General features: G+C 58.5%; 2 protein-coding genes across 5 annotated transcripts in view; both read right to left on the reverse strand.

Moving 5' to 3' along the window:
* The window catches only part of LOC102430222 (glutathione S-transferase Mu 1), a 13,005-nt gene extending 6,322 nt beyond the window's left edge, over positions 1-6,683 (reverse strand). The window contains exons 1-8 of one of the 4 annotated variants that reach the window (XM_014459029.2): positions 6,564-6,683; positions 6,195-6,270; positions 5,713-5,777; positions 5,364-5,445; positions 5,168-5,268; positions 4,289-4,384; positions 4,094-4,204; positions 454-1,245 (exon numbers count right to left, since the gene is read on the reverse strand). In XM_014459029.2, the coding sequence (XP_014314515.1) occupies positions 1,000-1,245; positions 4,094-4,204; positions 4,289-4,384; positions 5,168-5,268; positions 5,364-5,445; positions 5,713-5,777; positions 6,195-6,270; positions 6,564-6,599 (813 nt within the window). In that variant the 5' untranslated portion in view covers positions 6,600-6,683 and the 3' untranslated portion in view covers positions 454-999. Of the gene's footprint in view, positions 1-453; positions 1,466-4,093; positions 4,205-4,288; positions 4,385-5,167; positions 5,269-5,363; positions 5,446-5,712; positions 5,778-6,194; positions 6,271-6,563 lie in introns of those variants that run through there. The other 3 variants (XM_006092578.3, XM_023757084.1, XM_014459030.2) reach the window with 3 other exon arrangements.
* Positions 6,684-8,968: 2,285 nt separating this feature from the next.
* Positions 8,969-13,890, reverse strand: part of AMPD2 (adenosine monophosphate deaminase 2) — an 11,468-nt gene continuing 6,546 nt past the window's right edge. Inside the window, exons 2-5 of the mRNA XM_014458938.2 lie at positions 13,715-13,835; positions 13,306-13,479; positions 13,036-13,146; positions 8,969-12,935 (exon numbers count right to left, since the gene is read on the reverse strand). Of these exons, the coding sequence (XP_014314424.2) occupies positions 12,726-12,935; positions 13,036-13,146; positions 13,306-13,479; positions 13,715-13,835 (616 nt within the window). The 3' untranslated portion in view covers positions 8,969-12,725. The remainder of the gene's footprint in view (positions 12,936-13,035; positions 13,147-13,305; positions 13,480-13,714; positions 13,836-13,890) is intronic.

The following is a 13,890-nucleotide window of genomic DNA, read 5'->3' on the forward strand; positions in this document are numbered from 1 at the left end:
AAACATCTCTCCGCGGAAGAAAAACTAGAGAGAGAATTTAGGATTTCACCAATACTCCTTTTTTACCATTGAAGGGTGACCCATCTATTAAAATTTGGGGTGTGAGGTGGGGGAAAAAAAAAAAACCACGATGATGGGGGCCCCAAAAAATAAACATCGGGCCTCAACCACGTAAGTTCTCTGTTCATTTCTCCCTTCTGATGTCGTTTGCTTGGGTATAAGTTCTTTTCCAACGAGGGGGCGACGAGAATGAGCTACGTAGCAACTAAAAATTTTCCCCCTACGTAGTGTGTACTATAGGGCTAGATACCCCTTTCATCCCTTTGAGACTGTATAAAAAAGGCGAAGAAACCAAAAAAAAAATTAACCATCCGACTATGAATGCAAGTTGTTATAAGTCCATGAACCAGGCCCTGCAAAGAGGCAGGGGGTTTGAGCGCAGCCCCAGAAAATGGCCTGCCCCGCCAGCGAGGTGTCCCCGATGCTGAGGAACAGAACCGGGAGCACAGTGGTCACACAGAGTGTGGGGGTGAGTGCAGTGGCGCGAGTGCAGCGGGAAGAGGTGGCCTCTGAGGGACCAGCCGCCTGCACTGCTGCAGAGGCATCAGACGCGGGTGGGAGCTCCGCCAGGAGCCTGGGGCCTCCCCGCAGGACCGCAGTGTGGGCCTTGCAGACCCCCAGCTGTCCAGGCCCACGGATTCCAGCCCCGACCCTGGATCCTGACACACATGTGCTTCGGGGTATGAGTGGCTCAGGCGGCTTTTGAAGTCCCTCTGTGATCTGTGGCCTGTAGTACCACCTCCACAAGAATATGTCCTACCGAGAGCCATGAGGTGTCCTGCTCCAAAGGTGTCAGAAATGGGAACAAGATGTCTCACCCAGGATCCCCAAGGACCCGCCACTGCCAGCATCAACAGTCAGACGCTGGGGCCCAGCAGGGCCTGTTGGAGAGTGAGCTCGGTGGCCAGGAGGGATTAAGACAGGACACAGCAGGTGCGATCAGGCTTCACTGGGGCTCAGCAGCCGGGCAGGGGCCACGCGGGGGAGCAGGGCCTGCACACCCCCAGGCAGTCCTGGTCTGCAGAGCAGAGGTGGGAGCTCAGGGCTGAGCTCCACAGGCCGGGGGTCCAGTCGGGCTACTCCAAATGGAGCAATCACCGAAAGGACGGTCCGTCCGATTGGCTTTGTGCAGGAACAAGGGGTGCTGGAGAGCTCTAAAATCCTGGGGAGCTGGGATTGGGGGTCCTGAGTGGGGGTGAAGGAAAGAAAAGGAGAAAAGAACAAGACAGCTGGTTCCGCGGGTTCAGGGAGGTCCAGCTGCTCTCGAGTCCCGGTGTGCTCCTCGCTCCCATGCCCTGCCCTGCACTTCCGGGCACTACTTGTTGCCCCACACGGCGATCTTCGTGTAAATAGGTGCTGGGAGGAAGCGGCTGGACTTCATGTAGGCAGCAATCTTCTCCAGGCCCTGGGTGGGGAGGTGGAGGAAGGAGAGAGGCCAGACCTCAGGGTCTGCTGCCCCCCGCCCCCTGGGCTCACACAGCCCCACTCCAGACACTCCAAGTTCAGGATCCTGGCATAAGACAGCCTTCCTGGGGTCCCAGTTCTCCTGAGTTAACTCTTGCAGTTTCCTGAAACTGGTGTGATATCTTAGGCACAGTTCCCACATATGAGACCACACTGTGCTAGGGGCCTCATAGCCATTAGAGACTGTGAAACAGGTTTACAACATTCTGCACAACTGCCTACAGCAAGCATGTCAAACTCAAGGGCTAAATAAACATGGCATGAGGCCTGCAGGCTGCAAGTTTGACATTCTTAGCCTACAGGATAGGTTCTGCTATCACCGTTTATCAGGAGGGAAACTGAGGCACACAGCGCTGAAGCCCCTGCCAAATGCTCACACAGCTGTAGGGGGGCAGGGCTGGAAGGCAGCCTGGCTCTCCCTCCCACCCTGTGCTCTGCTGCTCTCCCTTCCTCCCTTCCTCCCGCCCACACAGGAGGCCTTGACCCTCTCCGTCTGTACAGACTGTCTCCTTTCTCACAGGGAGGCTCCCGCTTCCCGGGCCCAGGAGGGACCCCAGGCAGAACAACGGGCTCAGAATGTGCCTGTGCAGCTTGCAGAGCAGGCCAGGGCTCACCCATGACTCAGCAAAACGGGGGTGAAAGCTGATAGCAGGGTGTGGAGCAGCAGAGCCGGGCCCTACGAGTCCCCTCAAAGGAGAAAGTCCAGCTGCTTGGCCTGGTTCCTGAGCCCAATCTCACTGGGCCCCGACCTGCCTCAATCCCTGTCCACCTGCAGCCAACCAGGCCTTGGACACACGGTGTGTGTGAGCACCATGTTCCCACGACAGAGCGTGTCCAGTAACTTCTACAGGATTCGAAGGGCCTGGGACTGCCTGTTACCAAGGCCTGGCCCCCACAGGCCGAGGCTGCAGCCCACAGCTGTGCCCCATCCCTCCCAGCCAGTCAGTCCGCCGGCTCTTGCATAATATCCAAGGCTGATGGCCCTGGACCCGAACCAGAGCCGATGGGAACTGGCTGACAAAGCAGATCTCTTGATGGGGAGGGGAAAGGGAAACAGACTGTGAGCTGAAGTCTGGGCCTAAGGATGCCTCAAGCTCCCACATCTGTGATAAAGCCCACTTTGTTTGTTTTTAATGTATTTGTATTGATTTCAGAGAAAAAGGGAGAGGGAGAGATAGAAACATTGATGATGAGAGAGAATCAGTGATGGGCTGCCTCCCACATACTGCCCACAGGCGACCCAGCCCACAACCTGGACATGTGCCCTGACTGGAAATCAAACCACGACCTCCAGGTTCATAGGTCAATGCTCAACCACTGAGCCACGCCGCCAGGCAAAGCGGACTTTATTGATCATCTGTGAGTTCACTAAGGTAACCAATGATGAGCTGTGCGATGAGATTTAGGCCGTGCACTTCCACCACCTGGGCAGAACCGCAGGACCACACAGCAGGGACTCCTCCTGCACTTCCTCAGAGACCCAGGAGGCCCGGGGGGGGGGGGGGGGGAAGTGGAAGCCCGTAGGGGGTAGACGGGGGGCGGGGGGTAGGGGCTAGGTCACCTCTGCATCCTCGCTGAGCCTGTCACAGTGCCTCATACAGAGGAGAGGGGCATATCAGTGAATACAGCCGAGAATAAATGAACCACCTCATCTCTGAGACAGTTCTTTGTGTAACTGCAGAGACGGTGAGAGGGCTGGGAAGGAAAGTGCCCACCACAGGTGCCAAGGTAAAATCCTTCTGCAGCGGCAACCGCACTGCAGACCCCAGCGCTGGCGACAGCCCGGAGATCTCAGCACTGCCCAGAGGGCACCCCAGGCTGCAGAGCTGTCTGGAGACAGGGAGGAAACACTGTCTTTGGTACTTCATGTCATCCCTACCGCATCCCAGCTCTACTCATTCCCTACATACACACTCTGGAACGTCCTGCTTCCTCCACAAAGTCCGGAGCTGCGACATGCAGGCTGGAGGAGGGCCTGAGCTCGCCTTCCTGGCACAGGAAAGGGGGCCTCTGCCTGCTGCCCATGGAAGCCCCCGCCGACTGGGGGCCCCGCACCAGTGCCTGGGCTGTGACCCAGCAGACTGGCTCTGTGACCTTGAGCAAATGACTTACCCTTTCAGCCTCATTTCATGTCATTATCTGTTAAAGGGAGGTAATAAATCTATCATGTAGGAATGTTCTAAAGGTTAAACTCAATATATGTAACACGCTGTGCACAGATCCTGGCATAAAGCAAGTCCTCAATGAATGCTAGTTAAGCTTCATTTTAGCTCCAGGACTAGAGAAGCATCAAGAATAAGGGGGAGCTGGGGCCGGCGTGGCTAACTGGTTGAGCATCCACCTATGAACCAGGAGGTCACAGTTCAATTCCAGGTCAGGGCACATGCCTGGGTTGTGGGCTTGATCCTCAGTGTGGGGTGTGCAGGAGGCAGCTGATCAATGATTCTCATCATTGATATTTTTCTCTCTCTCCCTCTCCCTTCGTCTCTGAAATTAATAAAAATGTATTTTTAAAAAAGAATAAGAGGAGACTAAAGTGGTAACATAGTAAGAGGATCAGTGGGATCACCTCTATGCGGGCGACGAAGTCTTTCAGGTTCGGGAACGCATCCAGGCACTTGGGCTCAAACGTGCGGTGCAGGTCTAGAACATCGTAGGCCAGGAAGTCCACGTAGGTGAGCTGCGGGCAGGCACAGGGTGAATGGGCACCAAACTCTGAAACGAGGAGTGTGTCCACTCCCCCACTCCAAAGCCTTCCCCGTACCTTGTCCCCTGCAAACCAAGACTTCTTCCCCAGGAACTGTGAGAAGAGCTTCATCTTTTCAGGGATCACCTTCAAGTACTCAGGCTTCTGCTTCTCCTGAGGCACAAAACAGCGGTCACCACCCGTGCCAGGGACTCCCTGGGCAGAGGGCAGGCCTCCCAGGGCTGTGCTTCAGCTGTCACAGTGGGCAGCCATGTCCCCAGCTGCACCTGGGTCAATGCCCAGGTTATAATTTAATCCAACCTGTGGTCATTGCACTCCTCCGGGGTACCACCTCCCGCTGGGACAGGCAGCTGGGAAGCACAGAGAGATACCAGCCTGTGCCTGACCCTGTCTCCACTCATCTCCACACCCTGCATGGGCCAGACCCAGGCGCCGGGGAACCTGCAGAGCCTGGACCCAGACGGCAGGCAGATTGAAAGAAGCAAAGAGCTAAAATGGTCCAGGGAAGGGCATCCCAGCTGGTGAGTGACAGAAGGACCCGTGAGCACTTTCTGGACAGACGGGGAGAACCTGAGAGACTGAAAGGAAGGAGTGAGGGGCACACAGGCCCTGTGGGTGCCCCAGGCTGCCTCCTGGGAAAGTGTGCTGATGCCCAAAGGTGTCAAGGAGGCGGGGCTAACGAGCTGCACACACCGGTAGAAATTAAACCTCGACCGCGGGAGTCTGCACTCTGTGCGAAGATTGAGGGGAACTGAGTCAGAGATTTCATTTGAGGCACTAGGGGTCCTGAGGGCCACTCTGCTGACAGGACAGGGACCAGCGTGGAGGATCAGAAGCTCCAAGGAGTTCAATGGCAAGTAGAACCATGCAGATGTGACAAATGTGTCGAAGCTCCTATCAAAGCCTGCCCACCCCATTCAGCAGGAGGCAACTCACAAAGTCAGGGCTGTAGCAGACCCTTGCCAGCTGATTGGCCGTGTCCATCGCCTCGTTCTCCAACATGTCCACGCGGATCTTCTCCTCTTCCGTCTCCCCACCTGTTGACACAACAGGGGCTCCGCCTCAGCCTCCCACCCCCCCAGCCCAGGGCCAGGCCCGCCCGTCCCCCAGCACCCACCCCAGCCCCACTCACAGAGGTTGTGCTTGCGGGCAAGGTAGCGAAGGATGGCATTGCTCTGGGTGAGCCTGTGAGCCCCGTCAATCAAGTAGGGCAGCTGCGGGGGGACAGAGGCAGGTCAGGAGGCCATGGGCCACCCTGAAGCCCTCCCTGCATCGGGGGCAGAGATGAAACCTGGGCCCAGTGTCTGTCACATGAAGGAATGAGCTGCACACAGAGCATCGTGGGGAAGCAGCGACAAGAACCAGGGAGCTGGGGGGCTGAGCAGAGGCCCTGGGTCCCAAAGCCTCGGTCTAAGCCGGGAAGGAGCCTCAGAGTAGAGGCAGGTTCCCCACGCCCACCGCCCCCCACTCCCCGCACCTACATTGGGGAAGTCCAGGCCCAGCTTGAACTTCTCACTCAGCCACTGGCTTCTGTCATAGTCAGGAGCTGTGGTGGAGAAGAAGGAGTGAAGGGACCACCCCCAGCCCCGCCCCCTCTCCCCGGGGCCCACCAGGGAGTCAGGGGCCCGGCCCCTGAGCAGGGGAGTCTGGAAGCTGAGCACGGAGTCTCTCTCCCGGGTTTGGGGGAAAGAACGCTGAGAAGTCCCAGGCACCCCATGGACCAGGCTTCCATGAGTGCGGGCAAACCCCGGGGGCCATCGCGGTTACTGACACAGGGGCCCATTCGGCCCCCTCCTGCCCTGCCTGAGGCCAAGGTCCACCCTCAGAGGGTGAAGGAAGGTGCAGGGCCTGCTCCGGCCAGTGGAGGGCGGCAGAGGGAAGCCACAGGTGGCCGGGCACGGGTTCTCTGGACCAAATCAGCAGGAGTTGGGCCGAAGTCGGAACGGGACAGGGATGCCATTACCGTCCCCCATCGTGTACTTCTTCTCCTCGTAGTTGGAGTCTGTGTACTCCAGGAGCAGGCGGATGGCGTGAGCCAGCTGGAGGGTCGGATGGACGGAGGGACAGAGGTCAGAGACCCAGGGCTCGACTCGGGGCTCGCTCTGCTCCAACTCCAACCCCCATTCTCTTCCCCCAACACATAGACATCCCGGCGCCCGCGCCGGCGCCCTCGCCCTGGCCCTGACCCGCCGGAGGACAGGTGGTGATGGGGGGAGGGGACTGGGCTCCAGGCAGCCCTGGGGAACCTTCAGGTGGAACCGACGCTCGCTGCTCAGCACCTCCCCGCCCGCCCGCCGGCTCCACCCCACCCGCCGGGGGACCCCTCGCTCACCCCTCGGATGTCCCAGTAACCCAGAGTCATGGCCATGGTCAGCGTTCCCTGCCTGCAGGGCACTCAAGCAGAGCGGGGCTGCAAGTTGGTCCAGGGCCCGGGTCGGGGGTGGGGCCTGATGGAGGCCCCGCCCCCTCGCCCTCTGCGCCCCGCCCCCGCCCCACCAATTACCCAATCCCCGCGGTCTCCTGATGACGCGGCGCCGGAGGCTGAAGCGCCGGGAGCGACTGGCACAGCGCATTTCCGCCCCGAGCCGCGGGGATTGGGGTTGCTGAGGTCTGGGCGCCAGGACGCCGAACGCCGGACTGGGCTCGCCTGGCTCCCCGTCCGCCTTCAGACCTCGGCCGGTCAGAGGGAGTGGACAGTGCGCTCGGGAAACAAATCTGAGTCGCAAAAAAAGAGGCTCCTCTCCCTTCCCTCCCTTCCCCTCCAGGCATCGGTCAGCCACCCCCCTGGGCTGCAGAGTCCCCAAGGCTCAGGGAGGCTCAGACTGCAATTACACCCAGAGTGGCGCCCCTCAAATCGAGTTTCAATGGGCACCTGTCGCTGGTAGACCAGCCAGTCTGAAAGCTCCTCCAAGACTTTAGAATCCTGACTCCATGTTGGCCATGCACACACACAGGTGCTGGCCTTCTAAGTAGCCCTCTAATATTTGTCATTAGGATTTGCCACTCTGAGTTTACACATTTTTTTTTTTTTACACATCTTGAGCTTGGAACAGAAACATTCCTGGAGTCCACTGAGAAAACGTATTTTTTAAAGCTAACCTTAAACAATATTTGTGGTATAGGCATGGGATACCATTTCATAGGCATGAAATAAGACAATTCAAGTATTGGAACATGGAACAGACTGACAAGAGGTCAGAAGGGAGAGAGGAGGAGGGAACTGGATGAAAGAAGGTGAGCATGGATGCCTGGAGAGGGTGCCCCATCAGCCCAGCCAGCAGCTGAGGCAGAAGTCTAAGGTCTCAGTACCGCCACCCTATGGACAAGTTGGGAACTGCAAAAGGCTACCAGTCAAGCGGCAAATGGAAGCCGAAATGCAGCCTGCACCCAGGAACTTGATCTAGCACAGCTGCAGCCACCTGGAGGGAGGGACACACTTTTCTCTCCCCAACGATGCCATCGGTTCTGTGAGTTAACAGGGCTGTGTCTGCTCAGAGGGCCCACCTGTTCCTAACTCACACAAAGGCGGCACGCCGATGAGCTTCAGTCCTGGGTTTGTACATGACCCAGGTGCCCACGCAGCCCGGCCAGGTACCTGTGCACAAAAACAGGATGTGGCAGGGCGGGAAGGAGCGAGCCACGCATCTGGATGCTCCACAGTGGGGGCTCCAACACCCAAGACACACAGGATACCTAGGCATGAACACCTCCACCACCACCCCCAACAGCACTGAGGCGCTCAGGCAGCTCTGTGGGCACGGAGCCTTGTTCAGCTACCGGACAGGCCAGGAACGGAGCAGGGGTGACTGTGGCTTGATCTGATGTATATGGGCCTGTAGGATGCCGCCAAGACCTCCCAGCTGCGAGAGCCAGTACATCGGTGACAACGCAGCTGCACGCGCACCCTTAGGCTGCAGGTGCCAGGGGCCCAGGGCCAGGCCATCACCTACATTAGGCAGGTGTGCACTGACAACAGCCTCCAGGTGATCAGGGACCAAACCCCAGCCCGAACTCTGCTTGCCAAGCTGTGCTCCCCAGCCCTAGGGTTAGGGTTGGGGCTAGGGCAAAGGCACAAGATTAGGGTTAGGGATAGGGATAGGGATAGAGGTAGGTTTAGGGCTAGGGTTAGGGTTAGGGCACTTGTTCCAACTCCCCGCTCCCAAGCCACTGCTGGGAGCCTTTAGGAAAATCCTGTGCTTGGAGTTTTGATTCCCTGATGTAGGCTTGAAAGTAGCATCTCCTGTGAGTGGGTCAGAGGGGGTCAGATTCATCGCTGGCTGCGGTGACAGATGGAGGCTGTGGCCTGCAGGGCCGCCTCCTCCCCCAGCAGCCAGTGAGCACTGTCTCCATCTGCAGTTTGACCTCTGTTAATCCGTTTACCCACTGAGGCCCAGGGAGAACCGCAAAGGAGCTTCCCTTCCTCTCCTCTCCCCCACCTCTGCCCTGCACAGGCCTCTGTCCCCAAATCCTCCCTGACTCTGGGCTGTGAGCAGAGCAGCAGCAGGCATTGGGCCCCATGAGGATGGAGATGGAGACAGCAAGGAAATAGGACCAGTGGGAGTGGGGTCGACCCACGCGGAGGCAAGAAATTTTCCGGAAACAGGAGCAGTTGACGGGCCTCTGAAATATCAGAGAACACAGAACTGGCCTTGGAAGGAGTGGGGACGATCGGAGACGTGGCAGAAGCCGGAGGGTGGGCGGAGCAGGGGAGCTGCCTGATAAGGACAAAGAGGCTAGGAGAGTGCACATGACTTTATTAGACAGCTCTTCAGGTTCACCCTCACCAGTGGGTGGTGCTATACACGGGGTGGCCCTGCTCTCCCAGCAGAAAAGAACATGCAGGCTATTGGTCCTGCAGGCCACCCGGGACTGACACGGGCAGCCTCTTGGCAGATTTCGGCTTCTCTTCCCTTTGACGAGACCAAAAGGCCTGTCATCTCAGCGGGTGGCGCTCACCGCGTCTCGGATGATGTGGGATTCGGATCTCCCAGACAGCGTGGTCTTTCAAGATTCTGGGGTTTGCCGGACCTTCAGAGCCGCACGCCTGTGTGTCCACTTGGAATCTGGAGTCCAGTGGACTTAGATTTGAACCCTAGCTCTGCATGCAAGGCTGGAAATGGGCTGCACAGCACCCCAAACCTGGGAAGTCGGGGAGGGGGGGCTTGCCCCGGGAAACACTCAGGTTTCAAATCCAGGTCAGCTTCTTCTCTAACTGGAGCCAGAACCTCTAGCCACACGAGGGTTGCACAGACCCCCGCCTAGGCACTCTGAACCTGCCCAATGTTAGGGAGGCAGCGGGAGAAAGGGGCCCGGCTAGACCACAGGCGGAGCTGATGGCCGGACCATTTTCAGCCCTCCACAGACCCCACCCCAGATGCCCCACGACCCCACCCTCCTCGGAACAGAAGCTAAAATGCACCCACATTCCCTCATCAAATAGAACTCTTCTTGGCTTTCATCGTACAAGGGCTTTTATGAATTTGCTTTTGAAATTACTTGACGATGAGTAACTCATTTAGTTTACTATTGGCTAGGATTTATTTTTCTTTTTTGGCCTTATGATTTCTCTTCAATCATCCTGCATAGTCTGGAACTCTTGCCAAAAACCCAATTTACAAATTGTTTTCAAATATAATGACATTTCTGTGGATACCGAACTTCACAAAGATTAAAGTCGACGTGCAGCTCAGCATTCGGAAGGCATTCAAACACTTATCGATTGTGACACTGTCCTTTTCATATTTTGCAGCCCCCAAAGTTTTTCTTTCAGGTCTTCACCATTTCCCAGGCCTTTGGCGTAGGCCCTGCCCCCTGGAGAGAAGCCAGGGCACTTGGATCCTCCCCTGCCCCCTGGAGGCACAGAGAGGGGAAGTAACTTGCCCAAGGGCGCACAGCCAGAAAGCAGTGTGTGGCTCCAGAGTGAAGTCACAACATTGGGCCATAGTTGTTCTCAACCAAAAAGAGCTATGACGGCAAGGGATGGTCTTGTGAACAGGAATTAAGATTTATATAAATACTTTAATGAAATATGGAAAGATCTGTTAAAGTATTTGAAAACCACAAAATTATACATATATCTCAACTCAAAAATACCTTCTTTAAAAATAACTCAAAGATATGTATATGTTTTAAAACGTAGATCGCAGGCATGCAGATGACCAGCAAATATTTGTTGCTATTAAGTCAACCAGTGGGCTTTTTGCTGTTGTTGTTCCAATTTTTGTATGTTTTCCAAATTTCTGCAATGAAAATTATTTCCTTCCAGGTAGGAAAAAGTATTAAGGCCTGAATGTTTTAAAAATATTTTCTCTCAATAAATGTTTGAAAGAGATTTCAGAGAACCAAAAAAATCCAGAAGCAAGTTGTTTTTTTTAAAAAAAAAAATAGTGGGGAGCTTGCAAAGAAACGCTTGGAATTGGTAGTGTTCTCAGGGCTGGGTCTCCGCACACAGGAGAAGACTGTACAGAGGACGAGAAAATGACATGAAGGCTTCTATCACACGACAAACCCAGTGAGTAAACATGGAGTCCTTGCTGTCCTGATGCTGGCACACGAAGCAGGCAATTCTTCCTTTCAAGGAACCTTCTAGAAAGATCCTCCAATCCTGCTCCCTCGTTTTGCAAACGAAGAGAAGACGGAGCACGTTTTTATTATGAAATGGATGGAACACCTTGGAAAGGAGCTCCCCTCACCCTGGAACAGCAGTGTCCTTCAGGCAGAGGGGACCCAGCGTGGGGTGGAGGAGCCTGGGTGCTGAGCTCTCCTGGCTTCCGTCCTGGTTCTGCCACCGGCCACTTGCACCTGCTGTTTCCCCAACAGAAACGAGCCAGAGCTGTCCAGCCTCTAGCTCCTCAGCCAGCCCTGATGCGGCGACAGGAAACCGACAAGAGCCTTCTGGAGACTGGAGGACCTGGGTCTTGGCCAGGGGCAGGCCTGGCCCTCCAGGGGCCCTCCGGAGGCAAGGGCACGAGGAGAGCTTCTGCCCGGGGACACTGGGCGAGTGTCATGCCAGGAGGTGGCTGGCACAGACGCCGCAGGCTGGGCCAAGCAAGCTGACAAGAGGGGAGGAGGAAGCCAGCTTTCACCAGGCCTTCAATTGCTCGGATCGCGCTGTTCTCGGGCTAATTGCTTCCGAAACGGCCAGCCCGTCATCCGCCCCACTCAGCAGCAGCAGGGACAGGCTTCTCGGCGCCAACCCGGGACCCTGCCCAGCACAGGGCACACTCGCTTCCCTCCCTGCAGGCGCTCCAGATGTTGTGTGTTAAACACGGGACAGAAGCCGAGCGGGTTCAATTTCCACGCTGCACCTTCCGCTCGCTGAATGGGGATCGGAGGGTGGGGCCTGGAAGTGGCATTTTAAACAAGCTCCCCGGATGTGCAGGCGTCAGAGTGTGAGGCCCACGGCCTAGGTCTGCTTGTCAGTGCACAGGCCCACACCTCCCAGGCGGTGCCATGGGGCTGCAGCAGATGGGCAGTGTCGCTTCAGAGGGGCCAGGCTGGGCGAGGCCTGTGATGGCAGGCGGGTGCCCCCCGTGGGCCTCTTCTCCCTCCCACAGCTTCCGTGTGCACCAGCACACACATCGGCCAGGCCCCGTCGCTCCCCTAGGAATCCCGTCCTTCCCTCCACAGTGCTCCTGGCTTGACCTCAGCCACGGACACGGCTGCCCCTCTCCCCACAGAGACCCCACCTGCCTCTTTACTTAAATACTCTTTATTTCTCATGCACTAGGAGGGACGGGATTGTACGAAACACTGCGTTTCACAGCGAAGGCCTCGGTCCACACAACAGCACAGGGGACCAGCCAGGACTCAGGTCTGGTCAGAACTCTAGGGACCACATTGGAGGGGCCACCCCCAGGGCCGGTGGCAGATCCAGGAGCCTCCAGCGGCACTGGCCCCAGACATGGCCCAGGAAGCGGACAGCAGAGCACAGGGCCCAGAGGAAGGACAGAGAAGGCTGCCGGGCACCGACTGGGCAGAGGTGGTGGTCCCGCGCCGCCAGGCCCAAGCCCAAGCCCAGGATGCCAGGGCTCCGCCTGCTCTCAGCCCAGCGCTAACTAACCCCCGCCGGAGCCCCCCAGGCCCGGCAGCCCCGTGCCCACAGCAGATGTGCACAGGCCCCACCTTGGACTTCAGCCACGTAAACAAGACGGGGGGTCAACTCCACCCCTGGCCAACGCTCAGACTTGCCCAGGCAGGACTCCAAAGGCCGGAGGGGCCAGCCCCCCACAACCAGCCCTGGCCAGGCTTCGGAGGGTCTGGGGACAGGGCCACCAACAGGGCGGCCCTCAAACTTGGGCCATGGGGTGCCACCTGAGCCAAGAAAGGGCGGAGCGCATCCTGGGCCCCGCTTCCGGGGGAGGCACGGAGACAGAGGACGGAGACATGCAGGGCAACAGAGAACGAACACATGCAGAGGCCACGACAGGTGGGGGGGGGGGTCCGAGGACAGAACGTGGTCAAGGCGCTGGGATGCGGGCCCCCGTGGCCGGGCTCACTGGGGCCCCGGGCTCATGGTGAGGCCCGGCTCCTCCGGGATGGTCTCCAGCATCTCACTCTGCACGGCCTGCGTGATGAGCGCCAGCTCCTGGCACAGGGTCTCGTGCCGGTAGCCCACGCGGATGTCGGGCACGTTGGTGCGGCGGATGTCGTTGCCCTCGGGGCCCTCTTTGGTGTAGTTGGGTCCCAGCCAGTGGCTCTTCACCTGCAGGGGGCGGGGGGAGCGGCAGGCTGCAGCCGGCTCTGGGGGGCCATGCCCCAGGACCCTGGGACTTCCCAGCGGAGGCAGGGAGGGGGGGTGGTACCTTGTGGGAGAAGCCGCTCATGAGCACGCTGTTGCGGGCCAGCTCACACATGTCGCAGGAGCTGAGCTTCCACACCTGGGTGGCGATGCTGTATTCCTCCATCAGCGGCTCCTGCACAGGCAGGCTCCCTCAGACCCGTGGCCCCAGGCCCTGCGGCGCCAGCCCTCCCCGGGGACTCGCCCTGGCCTGCTGCGCTCCCCCAGCAGGGGGCAGCACCAGCCCTGAGAGCCCAGAGCTGGGGTGTCCCTGCCTGCCGCCCTGGGGTCTGACCTTGGTGAAGTGGAACTGCAGGGGGTCGTCGGTGGACAGTGAGACCATGAGGCCGCGGGACAGGTACTCGGGCAGCGGGTTGCGGTGGTAGCTGAGGAAGAGGCTGTTGTTGCTGAGCGGCGACATGGCGATGCCGATCTGGGCCAGGTAGTACAGGTACTGCAGGACCGGGGCCTGGGCGGCGACAGGGAGGGAGGCCGGTCAGGTGTCTCGGGGCTGGGGGGCACCAGGTTCTGGGGGACACAGGATGCAGGCGTGTTGGGGGAGTCCCGGTGGGGCCTGGTCAGTGGAGGGTCAGTTACTGCCAGGATCCAGGCTGGGGCCTCAGTGCGGAGGCTGCGGAGGGGAGGGGGCCCAAAGGGTCGGGGAAGGGGGCCCCCTGGGAGGGAGGCTGGGGTGCAGCCCGGACCTTGCGCAGAAGCAGCCCGTGCGAGATGTTCTCGGCCAGCATGAAGGCGGACACCAGGTGGTGGATGGGCCCGGCCTCCCCGCAGTGCGGCCGCAGCACGAACGTGTGGAAGCCCCTCTTCCTGGGGGCATGAAGACAGAGTCAGCTCCGGGCTCCCTGCGCCCCAAGCTCGCTGG

This window comes from Myotis lucifugus, unplaced genomic scaffold (assembly GCF_000147115.1).
Source record: "Myotis lucifugus unplaced genomic scaffold, Myoluc2.0 scaffold_101, whole genome shotgun sequence".
Lineage (NCBI taxonomy): Eukaryota > Metazoa > Chordata > Mammalia > Chiroptera > Vespertilionidae > Myotis > Myotis lucifugus.